Source organism: Myotis brandtii, unplaced genomic scaffold (genome assembly GCF_000412655.1).
Source record: "Myotis brandtii unplaced genomic scaffold, ASM41265v1 scaffold624, whole genome shotgun sequence".
Classification (NCBI taxonomy): domain Eukaryota; kingdom Metazoa; phylum Chordata; class Mammalia; order Chiroptera; family Vespertilionidae; genus Myotis; species Myotis brandtii.
The window spans coordinates 616,066-628,889 of NW_005370385.1; the positions used below are offsets into that span (position 1 = coordinate 616,066).

General features: G+C 41.7%; 1 protein-coding gene across 4 annotated transcripts in view; it reads left to right on the plus strand.

Moving 5' to 3' along the window:
• KMT2C (lysine (K)-specific methyltransferase 2C) overlaps positions 1-12,824 on the plus strand; it is a 253,697-nt gene that overhangs the window by 83,798 nt on the left and 157,075 nt on the right. For all 4 annotated transcript variants that reach the window (XM_014528208.1, XM_014528209.1, XM_014528207.1 and 1 more), the window contains exon 4: positions 8,717-8,858. In XM_014528208.1, coding sequence (XP_014383694.1) covers positions 8,717-8,858 — 142 coding nt within the window. The remainder of the gene's footprint in view (positions 1-8,716; positions 8,859-12,824) is intronic.

A 12,824-nucleotide genomic window follows, 5' to 3' on the forward strand; every position in this document is an offset into this window, starting at 1 on the left:
ATTGATTTTTTACAAAGAGGAAGGGAGAGAGATAGAGAGTTAGAAACATCGATGAGAGAGAAACATCGGTCAGCTGCCTCCTGTCCCCCACTGGGGATGTACCCACAATCAAGGTACATGCTCTAGACCGGAATCGAACCTGGGACCCTTCAGTCCGCAGGCCCAAGGGTCACATATTTATTTATTTATTTATTTATTTATTTATTTTTTCAAATGTTTTTATTGATTTTAGAGAGATAGGAAGGGAAAAGGATGGAAAGAGAGAAACAGCGATTGGCTCCCTCCTGCAAGCCCCCTACTGGGAATTGAGCCTACAACCCGGACATGTGACTTGACAGAGAATTGAATTGGTGACCTCCTGGTTCATGGATTGACATTCAACCACTGACCCACACCAACGGGGCCACATTTTTATGTATTTACTAGAGGCCCTGGGGGGTCCCTCGGCCTGGTCTGTGTCCTCTCGCAATCTGGGACCCCTTGGGGGATGTTGGATTGCCCGTTTCGGCCCGATCCCCACAGGCCAGGCCAAGGGACCCCACCGGTGCATGGATCCGAGCTCCGGGCCGCTAGTATATATGCATATAAGACCTTTGGTTAATCTCTTCCTGCCTTCCCCTTTGCCCCCTTCCTTCCCTCTGAGATTCATCAGTCTGTTCCATGTTTCCATGCCTGTGCATTGAGCGTCTACCCCCTGGTGGTCAGTGTGCATCATAGCTACTAGTTGGATGGTCGAACGGTTGCTTAGGCTTTTATATATAGAGATTTTTAGTTGCTACATTTAAAAGTCTGTGCTCTGTGAAAATAAGTGGCTACTTCATACTAATAATCAGCATCAATATTTTACGTAGTTTAGTGAATAAAGGGTAGGATAAATAAAATATTTGCTTTTTTGTCTTTTCCTTTTTCTGTTTCTATGGTAGTGCTAATTCTTTTTCTGTTTCTGCAGTAGTGCTAGCATTTTGATTGCAGCAGATATGCTAGATTCAGTAAGATACAAACACATCCAGAAAGTGGAACTGTTGAAACGCCAACTTTTTTTTGGCCACTGCTATTCAAAAGAAGGAAAGGACACACTCACACAATTTCTTAGACTTATTTTCTTCTGTAGTCTTAGTAGAAAAGAAGCATGAAAAGTATTGTCATTCTGTGTAAGTAAAGGGAGTTAGGAGAGAAAAATAATTTTTATTCTACTTAATAGAAGCCAGCATAGTGTTTGGATTACTAGAAAAACTTGCTAGTGTTGACTAATGTAATTTGTAAATACTAGCCAATTTAAAGTATTTTGTGTATCTTTGTGCTTTTTGTAAGTCTTTATATGTGTATAATATTTATCTGCATGGCTTATATTACATGGTATATACAGTGGGGCCTTGACTTACGAGTTTAATTCGTTCCAAGACTGAGCTCATTAAGGAGCTCGTTAACTCAAATTACTCTGTCAATTCAATGCAAAAAATCGGCAGAGAGACAGCTAGTATCTCAAAAAACTCGTTAGTCGGGACACTCGTAAGTCAAAGCCCCACTGTAATGAGTTTAACAAGTATTGAATGTCATCCAAGTTTTGTGATAGACTCTGGTTTGAAAACAGATTTGGTACCTGTTTTCGTAGAGCACAGTCCAGTGCAAGTGCTGTCTCCTATGAATCGGATGCTTTCTGTGCCATTAACCCCTTTGGCAGGCTCGTTTCCAAGCTATGTTTTAAAATGGATAAAATATATAAGACTGCAAAGATAATTATATTTAACTAGAGGCCCAGTGCATGAATTTGTGCACTGGTGGGGTCCCTCAGTCTGGCCGGTGATTAGGGTTGGCCAGGGGGAGGGACTGCGGGAGGTTGGCTGGCCGAGGGAAGTTGGCTGTGGGAGCGCACTGACCACCAGGGGCAGCTCCTGCATTGAGCGTCTGCCCCCTGGTGGTCAGTGTGTGTCATAGTGACCGGTTGTAATGGTCGCTTAGGCTTTTATATATATAGGTAAGATCAAAATAGTAAAAAGCCAAATTTGTAATTTTGTAATGTGATTTTTAATTGCCCATAAATTATAAAATCTAATTTAACAATTACTGTAATTTAGAAGTAGAGATGAGGGTAAATGATATTTTAAGATATCTGCAAACACTGAATGTGATAAGAAATTACCTGCTTCCTGCTGGTGTCGAGACACAGTTATGGCTATACCAGCTCTGCTTGTGTGCACATTCATAATGAAATGGCTGTTGAGAACTCCAAATCTCAAAGGTTAGTAAAGATAAAGATGTAATTTCTCTCTCCAAGATCTAAGAACACTTGATTAAATGCATTTTAGAAATTCATTAAAAGATATGGTGCTTTGAGGGCATGTACTCTGTGCTAATGAGGGAAGCCATAATTGGGCGCTGGGCTATTTTTGACATCTTGTAGTCTGTCACCCTGTCATGTTGGTGAGTGTGCTGAATATATTCATAGGACACATATAGCTCTTTCAAATAAATTATTTAACCTTTGAGGGAAATAATTTCATCATTGTCCCAAATCAAAATGTTTTATTTCTGTGAACTTGGCTGTGAGGTGTTTTCTCTATAATCTTATTCAGTAGTGCTTAAAAAATAAAGAGAAAAACTCTGTATTTTCAGATATCATCTCATATTCAACAAATGTTCCTCAGTCACACAGCCTTAGTAGAAAGTGAACATTTCGCTTTATCATGAATCTAGCCTTAGAGCTCCTGCACTCCAGCCAGCTGCTGTGCCAGGTGCCTTAGAGTACCCTGTTATCTTGTGTGCTGGTGGAAAGAGCGCCCTCTGGCTTTGACTCTCAGCTTTGCTTGCTGTTACCCAGTGATCTGAGCTTCTTATTCTTCTTTCAGACTTTAGTTTCTTTATCTTTTAAATAAGGATATTATGTCAGATATTATTATTTAAAAGGGTGGGTGGAGTGAGAGAACTCTTAGCTGGGCTTCTCATTCCTTTCTCAGCTGCACTCCTCATCTCTTCCCTTACCTCATTACACCTCGTACTTCCACCTCAACAATTACTGTGTCTTGGCATTACCATTTGTTGTCTCTTGACTAGACTCCTTACAGATAAGGATCCCGATTCTGTTTTTGTACTGGCTACCATTTGAATAGAATGTATGTCAGTAGTTACTTTGGTGAAAAATCGTTCTAAGAAGTGATTTATTAACTCCCTAGCACGAGGCCAGGAGGTGCTGAATAAGTTTTCATTCCTATTACTTCTCACAACACAGTTTCATAACGTGGGATCTGACGTCATGTGTTCGATGTCTGGGGGGTATTGTCCAACTAGATGGGAAAGTTAATACATGTTAGAATAGCGTGTGTGAATGTGGATAATTGGAATAGCAATCACATACCCACACTTACTGTATACTTCAGGCGAGGGGGCTAGGTCTTTGCATGTATTATCTTTTCTGATCCTAAAGACAGTTTTATACTAGAGGGTATTAATTAGCTGCCTTTTATTTTATTTTTTAAAATATATTGATTTTAGAGAGGAAGGGAGAGGGAGAGAGAGATAGAAACATTAATGATGACACTCTCATTGATCAGCTGCCTCCTGCACACCCCCCACTGGGGATTGAGCCTGCAACCAGGGCATGTGCCCTGACTGGGAATCAAACCACGATCTCCTGGTTCATAGGTCGATGTTCAACCACTGAGCCACACCAGATGAGTAGTTAGCTGCCTTTTAAATGATTAGCACACTGAACTTGAGATGCGGTTAAGTAACTTACCAATGTCACATTGCTAGCAAATGACTCAGCTAGGATGCAAATTCTGGACCATTCAATTCCAAGGCTTTGATTTTAACTACCCCAACAAATAGCCTTTGCTATTCATTTAAATTTTATTTTTGTCATAAAACCAACTATTTAGGATTAAGTAACAGTTGTCAGAGGTGGAATGGCAGACTTTAGATCTGGTTTACCATCGTATCCCATTTACATTTGTTTCCTCAAAGAATTGCCCAGCACAAAGCAGTGTCTTTGAGTGACGGGCACTGGCTGTCAACTTCTCTTAGGAACCCCCTCTCTGATGGGTTCTTTAGTGTAGTTAACCCCGCACATGTGCCACCTAGTGGTTCCAGATTAAGCACTGGTAGGGGCTGAGGATAAAATCACCCCCTCCAGGCACCCCAGGGGTGGAGTGCCTTGCTTTAGGCACCAGTCCAGGATGGTGTTCAAGAGTGCATTTTCAATAATAAACTGATAACTGGCAACCGGCATCAGAACTGTTTCCTGCGTTGCCACTGGTTGATAGTCCTTTCATCCAGAGCACTGTGTTCCACATCTTGCTGTGACACACTCTGACATCTTCTGAAGACAGACCAGGAGAAGAGAGGGACACAAACATGTATGTAGTTGTCCTGCCTTGACGCTGATGGACAGTAAGACCCAACTTATTCCACTAGATGAAGAGCGACAGTTAAAAAAGATTGGTTCTTTATTGGTACGTTTTTCTTTTTCTATTTTGTGCCTGGAACAGCTAAGAAGTAGGTATAAGAGTCTTCCTACTCCTTAAAGACAAAGGACCAAACCAAAAGTAAAACCAAACCCACCGTCCTTGCTATTTCTTTAGTATATGCGGGTTAGGTTCATGGGCAGAGGGGAAGAGAGAGAACAGGATGGACCCCTAGAGCCTGTCTTATGTTCTCTCTGTGGATCAGGCTTATTCCTTCCTGCTCCCATTTCTAAGGGGGAAAAAGCCTATAGTTAAGAATCTGTTTTTCTTCCCTGTTAAATGTAGTGAACCTAATTTCAGAAGGTTGTGTACTTGAAAACTACCAACCTACCATTAAGTTTAACCTTGCCCGCTTCCTTTTAGGTCTAATTTGAGAGAGAGACAGACAGACACACTGTCCTCCTACTTGCTTCTCTTTAGTTGTAAGCAAATAAAAAAACAAACAACACAACACTAAAAATGTTAAAAGTGTTATTATGTACTCTCTTTTTGAGGGGAAGAAAAATTCTGACTAAAGGCTGTGAGTGGTACTGAGTAGGGACTAGATTAGGGTTGGAGGCTAAACGGAGCTGCTCTTAGAACGGTAATGGCCTGTGACCCTGGTCCCTTGGGGTCAGTCCTACAAGCTTCTGAGACAGTCGTCTTCTTCCTCGTTTACATTTCTCATCTCTTCTCTGAACTCTCACTCTTTCTCCTTATCTAGTAATAGAATTGGTGCCAGAAAAGCGTATCCCACACATGCTCTGGGCATCTCTGAGTAGAAGTGAAATGCTCCCATACGGGGATTTTACATGTGGTCATTGTATAAGACTTTATATGTAATGGACAGAGAGACTCTCTAGCAGATCTGTATTGCTTTGTATCTTTGGTTGTAAAAGCACTGAGGGTCGGCAATACAAATCCTGGCTCTTTCCAGATGCTTTTCCCTAGATCTGCAGGCTCTGTAGATACCCGGTCTACTTTCCATGTCATTGCAGGTCAAAGATCTGTCACATATTTTGATACAGCATAAGAAGAGTCATTTGATTTCTAAACTCCAGTGTCACTGTTCTCATTGCCTGGTCACCAAACCACCTATTTCAAGTTTTTGTTGTGGCATTTCCCCACTCCTGATACCAGTTTCTGTGTTAGTTAGGGCATGGGTTAAACTGCTGTGACAGAGACCCCAGTGGCTTAAACAAAACAACTTTCTCTTGTGTAATATTTCTGAGACGAGAGGTCCCGACTGATGGGGCATCTTTGCTCCCTCTGGTAGTCTGTGGTCCCAGGTTCCTTCCATCTTGTGTCTCTGTCTTCCCTTGGTACGTTGCTCTCACCTCGGGTGCGGCACCTCGGTGGCTGATATGTCCATGTTACAGTGCATGGGAAAGGGGGGACCGATTAGCCCTTTCAGGGGAGGTAGAAGCTGCATGGTCACTTCTGGTCATTTCTGATGGTGAGAACCTGTCAGGCTTGGCTGCAAAAAAACATTGGGAGACCGGCCGGTGTCGCTCAGTGGTTGAGCATCGACCTATGAACCCAGAGGTCACAGTTTGACTCCTGGTCTTCGGGGCGCATGCCCAGGTTGCGGGCTGGATCCACAGTGGGGGATGTGCAGGGGCCGGCTCATTAGTGATTCTCATCATTGATGTTTCTATCTCTCTCTCTCTCTCCCTCTCTGAAATCAATAAAAAATATTGTTAAAAAACCCCTTGGGAAATATAGTGTATGAGAATGAAGTATGGGTTTTGTCCTTTGTCCATTTTTCTTTCTTTCTTTTTTAAAAAAAATATATTTTATTGATTTTTTACAGAGAGGAAGGGAGAAGGATAGAGAGTTAGAAACATCCATGAGAGAGAAACATCGATGAGCTGCCTCCTGCACATCCCCCACTGGGGATGTGCCCGCAACCAAGGTACATGCCCTTGACCGGAATCGAACCCGGGACCTTTCAGTCCGCAGGCCGATGCTCTATCCACTGAGCCAGACCGGCTACGGCCTTTGTCCATTTTTCTATTGGTTATGTGCCTTATTCATCTGTGGAATACCTTACTTACTCTGGATTTAAACACCGTTTAGGGGATACAGATTACATTTATTTTCTTCCAGTCTTTGCATATTTTTCATTTTGTCCATGGGAGGGCTTTGTTGTATATAAATTAAAAATTTTAATATAGTAAAATTTGGAGATCTTTTTATAACTTTTGATGGAGTGCACTTTATGTTGGTAGATTTGGTTTTAGGTACTTTACATCCATTTTGTGGCTGGGGTAGGCAGGGTAGGTGCCATGATTGATAGGCTCCACAAAAATGTAATTTATGACTGACTTTTCTCTTTCAATTTTAAAAAGAAACATGTTCTTTTAAATAGGAAAAACAAAGCCATCTGTTTGATGCCTCATCTTATCATTAATTTTATTATTTGACAGGATTTATAATTATTTGTCCTTTTTCTAACAAAACAATTACTAGTTCTCCAAATTATTCATTTGTCAAAATATTTCCCTAACATTCATTTTTAATCTAGAGGACTCTGATTGTCCCAAAGGTAGGGGACTCAGATTGAAGTGCTAACCCAGAAATTAGAGATCAAATGTGGTGTGAGGGTCAGTATTCCAGCTGCTGGGTGTGTCTCGTGTGCAGTGGAAATTGGATCTGGAACTCAGGAGAGGAAATGGTCAGAGATGTTGATTTAGGAATCTTTAAGTCCAGAGGAGACTGTTGAGACCTCGATAGTAATGAAGTGCCTCACAGAAGAGCACATGCAGAGAGGGCTGTACCCACATTTTGAGGTCTGAGAGAAACCAGCTGTAGGGACAGATGTTAGACCAGTTCCTCTTTGTTAGCATCTTCTAACTTATGGGCAAGTAGATCGAGGCTGAGACAGACTGTACCTATAGTTAGTAGTTGGTAGAGCTGGTACCTGGGACTGGATCTTTTCTTTCTAAATGTTTTTATTGACTTCAGAGAGAGGAAAGGAGGGGGAGAGAGAGATAGAAACATCAATGGTAAGAAAGAATTATTGATCAGCTGCCTCCTGTACAAGCATCTTCTAACTTATGGGCAAGTAGATCGAGGCTGAGACAGACTGTACCTATAGTTAGTAGTTGGTAGAGCTGGTACCTGGGACTGGATCTTTTCTTTCTAAATGTTTTTATTGACTTCAGAGAGAGGAAAGGAGGGGGAGAGAGAGATAGAAACATCAATGGTAAGAAAGAATTATTGATCAGCTGCCTCCTGTACATACCACACTGGGGACCGAGCCGGCAACCCAGGCATGTGCTCTGACTGGGAATCGAACTGTGACCTTCTGATTCCTAAGTCTATGCTCAACCACTGAGCCACGCCGGCCAGGCCTGGGACCAGTTCTTTATGACACCAGAGCCTATGGTAATCTGTTGTCCCCCGTCCTTACAAAGGCAGAAGAGCATCTCGCTGAGGAGGAGGCAGTCGTTGGTGTCAGGTGAATTTCCGATTGTTGGTTCTGCTGCCCTGGGTGGTGGAGAGGCTGGTTGCTGTGGTGCGGAGCATGGGTGCAGTCACTCCAGAGGCCCGTTTCATAAAGTTTGGTGGTGAAAGGAGGACAGGCAGAGAGAAGGAGCTTGAGGGACTGTGAGGGGTGTGTGTATGTGTGTAGGGGTGCAGAGAGATCTGAGTGAAATTAGAGGTCTAAGCCAAGAATTCTGTTTGCAGAGAAGAATGATATGAAGGGTGATCGTGTTAGAAAATCCTTGCAGCAGTTACCTTGCCTCCTTAGAAAGTACGTACATGTGAGGTGCTTGGGGTGGAGTCTTGAGGGTAGTTGTAAAGGCAATAGAGTGAAGGTGTGTTTTTTTCAATTATTTAGCTTTTAGAGTGGCTGATTATTAGAGGGCATAATGATTGTTTCAAATTGACCATAATCTCAATTTATGAATTGCAAAGAAAGTTTTTTTTTTAATGAGTTACTTTGAAATACATTTGTTCTGTAGACGAACTGCTGTAATCCTGAACATCAGGTTTATAACAGTTCCTACTAGAAGAAAACTTCTTAGAGTGAATTGTAATTTGAGGACAAGGAAAAAGTATGGCTTGTTTTACATTATTTGATTATCATTTTGCAGTAGAGAATAAATATATAAGCCATGCCATTAATCATGTACATAAACTTTTCCTCTGTTAGTGAAATATTGTCATTGTATTATCCTTTTTTATTTATGACATGTGCTTTATAGGTAAATTCACCGAAGATGAATGTAAATGCAAAAATGACTCTCTATTTTCTGTTCACTATGCAGCAGAAATCAAAGAACAGTCTGCAGAAGAGGATGCTGAGGTGGAGGCGGATGGCAGCAAGCGGCTGGCCCCGGCCCTGCAGCGCTCTGTGTCTGAAGAGTCAGCGAGCTCCCTGGTCTCAGTTGGTGTAGAAGCCAAAATCAGGTTAGAGGATGAATGCAGCTGGTTGGAGATGAGCAACAGGAGAGCACAGCTTAGGATGTGAACCTGGATGGAATTTTATTATTTAGTAGCTTTACATTTCAGGCTGCTGCCTTGCTGTGTAGTTGCGGGGAGGGGTGTCTGTGCGCTCAGTTGTAGAACCAAGCGATACTCTAGCGCAGAGGTGGGGAACGTCTGGCCCAAGAGCCATATGAGGCCTGGGAAATCATTTGGTCTGGCCCTGCCAAGGTATTAGAGGTGAGTTAATTAAACGAAGGCAGGGCTTTTTTCTGCATTCTATTGGATTGATAATTTTTTTCCTATTGATTATACATTATATTTTGCTTTTAAGATGGTGTTCCTTAACTTAAGGCTCAGACTTCATAATTCTTTATTGAATTTAATTTTGAAAGAATTTGAAACTTACAGTTTTGATTGATTTTTTAAAAAAAGTTTTATATTTTCATATCTCTGCAATCTGTGGCATTTAATTTTCTAGTTACTTTAGATATGTACAGTCCTATAACCCCTGCCACCAGAAGGTAAAGAACAGTTCCAGCCCTAGCTGGTTTGGCTCAGTGGATAGAGCATTGGCCTGTGGACAGAAGGGTCCTGGGTTCGATTCCGATCAAGGGCACATGCCTGGGTTGTGGGCTCAACCCCAGGGAGGAGTGTGCAGGAAGCAGCCGATCAATGATTCTCTCACATCATTAATGTTTCTATCTCTCTTTTCCCTCTCCCTTCCTCTCTGAAATCAATAAAACAACAACAACAACAAAAAACAAAACAAACAAAAAACAGAACAGTTCCATCACACCAAAACTTCTCTGAAGCCCCTTGTTGTTACCCCTGACCCTGGATTCTGCCCTCAGCAGCCACTCTCCTATTCCGTGTTCCTATAGTTTTGCCTGTGCAAATACATCATGTGAGTGGAACCATAAAGTATCTATCCTTTTTCTTAGCATGATGCATTCAAGGTTTATCTGTGTAATTGCATAAGTTGTAGTTGTTTTTATTGCTGAGTAGGGTTCTGTTTTATGGAGTTGGCTACCACAGTTTTTTATGCATTTCTCAGTAAAGAGTATTTGGGCAGTTTCCTTTTGTTGGCAGTTATGAATAAAATTGGTGTAAATAGTCTCTTCTAGGTTTTGATGTGAACATAGGGTTTTTATTTCATTTGGGTAAATGCCTGGGTGAGAGATCATTTTAAAGGAAAACACCAACATGTTTCCTCGTGCACTGTACTGTTTTGTGCTCCCACTAGTGATGTGTGAGAGTTCCACTGGAGAGTGGGTAGGAAGGATGCTTCTTGTTCCGATTCAAATTGATTCCTAGGTAGGCACAGTGCCCTTAGGTTTCAGGGATTGGTATTCTCACTGGTCATGCCATTGCCTCAGCTGTGGGAGACCTGGGTCCAGGATGTAGTCTTGCTCCTTGTCCAGGGTTAAAAGTCCATCCCTCTAATTCTATTCCTTCATCCACAGTTGGTTGTCACCATTGCAGCATGGTGATTTTTGCTGTCCCCCCAACCAGCCTAAGGTTTTTGTTTCCCAGGAAAAATGGGAGAGACAATCTGGGTGGGTCTTTGTGACTTCCCAGATTCCCCTCCCCCAGCTAGGACCATGACTGGCACATCCATGGGACTCTTCCCCATGCACATGGGCACCTGGGAGGTCCACAGACAGATTCCTCTTGTGTCTGTGGGTCATGGATGTTTTACACTCTGACACTCAGCCTTCATCAGTTTCTTAATTTTTTTACTGAATTCTTCTTATCTTGCTTGTAAGACATAAGGGGGCCTCTTCCCCAGATGCAGCAGGTGCTTGTATCTTATCACCTTATGGAAATGCCTGTCCTTCAGTTGCAGGTGAATTGGTGGCCCTACAACTCCTGCAGACTGATGGGGCCAAGAGAAGTGAATTTGTAGATTGTCTGGCGAGTGTTGGTGGCAAGGAGGGAGCAATGCTCTGCAGCTTTCTAAATCCGAAGTGGAGACCAGGGGTTCCCCCTGTGACCCCCAAAGTAACAAATTACTCTGAGATGTTCAACTTTCTTTCTACATCTCTTTCAACCTTTCCTAATGCTTCAATAATTTGAGTACTTCTCTAAAAATATTTTCATGTGGGCCTATTGTATGGTAAAATTTCTGAGGTCTTATAAGCCTAGGAATGATTTTATTACGCCTTCACTTTTGTTGTTGTTGTTAATCCTGACCTATTTTCCCATTGATTTTTAGAGAGAGTAGAAGCGGGGGGGGGGGGGGGGGTAAGGAAGAAAGGGGGAGAGGGGAGAGAGAGAGAGAGAGAGAGAGAGAGAGAGAGAGAGAGAACGAACCTGGATATGAGAGGGACACATCGAATTGGTTGCCTCCTAGATGTACCCTGACTAGGGCCAGGGATCGAATCTGTAACCCCAGGTATGTGCCCTTGACCAGGAATCGAACCCATGACCCTTTGGTGCATGGGCCAGTGCTCTAACCATTTAGCGCACTGGCCAAAGCAACACTTTTACATTTGAGTGATGGTTTTGGATATGAAATGGAAGGTTAAGATATTTTCTATCAATACTTCAAAAGTATTGGTTGGCTTTCTAATCAGTGTTGTCAGTGAGGCTGGTGTCAGCCCGACTGTTGCTGCTCATAGCTAATCTTTCCAGGGGAGAGAGACAAGCCAGAAACTAGGTATGCGGAGAGAAATGTCAGCTTACTAGTGCAGAGAGAATTACACACAGAAAGTTACAAAATTAATAAGACACTGGCAAAGGAAGGCAAGAAAAAATTTTTCTTTTTCTATTTGACGCTACTTCTCTGAAAGTAGACCACATTTAAGTGTGTGTGTGTGTGTGTGTGTGTGTGCGTGTGTGTGTGTGTGTGTATCCAGGGGCAACACATTTATCATTAAATTGAAATCGTAAATAGTCAACTTTCATAAACAAAAGGAAATTAGTTGAGAGAGACCAAATATGAATTTAACTTATGTTAAAAAAAATTATTGAGAGCCCCTTCTAGTTGCTAGATGGGATACTGCCGGTTCATGAATCACTTAATAAAGCCAATTAGATCTTCAAATAAAAAATTACCTAAAAGAGATTATAGATTATTTCTATCACCTGTTAATGCAAGACATTATGACGTTCGTGGGGTAGACACGGCAGAGGTGATGGCGGAAACTGATTGATGGGAAGAAAGATTTGGGTGCAGCTGTTGTAAATGAGCTTTGAAAAGAAATATATCCAAGAGAGAGAGAGTACTTTTTATTCTGTTCTTTCTAAGGTCCCTCATTAAGCATATATTCCACAAGCATATATTGTTCTTGTCCTTTAACTTTTAAAATAGTTTATTTAAAAAAATTAATAGATTTTATTGTTTAGGGCAATTTCAGGTATACAGAAAAATCAAGTGGATGACAGAGAGTTCCTGGTGCCAACCTTCTCCTGCCTCTATTTCCCCTATTGTTAGCATTGTGCATTAGTGTGGTACTACATTTGTTACAACTGATATCCCAGATGTGATATATTATTATTAGCTCAAGTGCATAGTTTACACTAGGCTTCATTCTTTGTATTATATAGTTTTCATAATTGCATAATTCAGGTACCTGTCATTAGTGTATCCTAGGAAACAGTTTCTCTGCTCTCCCAGTCCTTGCTCCACTTCTTCATCCTTTCCCATTCCTGTGGAACCCCTTTCACTCCTCCCTTCGTTAGCTGTCCAGCCCCAAAACAACTTACATTTATGTCTTCATGTCTCTCCCTGTATCTGTGTGTGTGGTAATGTATCGTGCATAAAGAACGTCCTATCAGGCGATTAATAAAAACTTTGTCACCACTTGTTTACAAACCTGGTATGTAATTGTGTATTGTGTGGCCATTAAACACTATCCTCTTCCCTAGTCTTAGCTTCACTTTCGTTATTCTTGTTAATACTTTGAGTTTCTTGAATCAGATTTAAAAGAAAATCGTGTTTCTAAG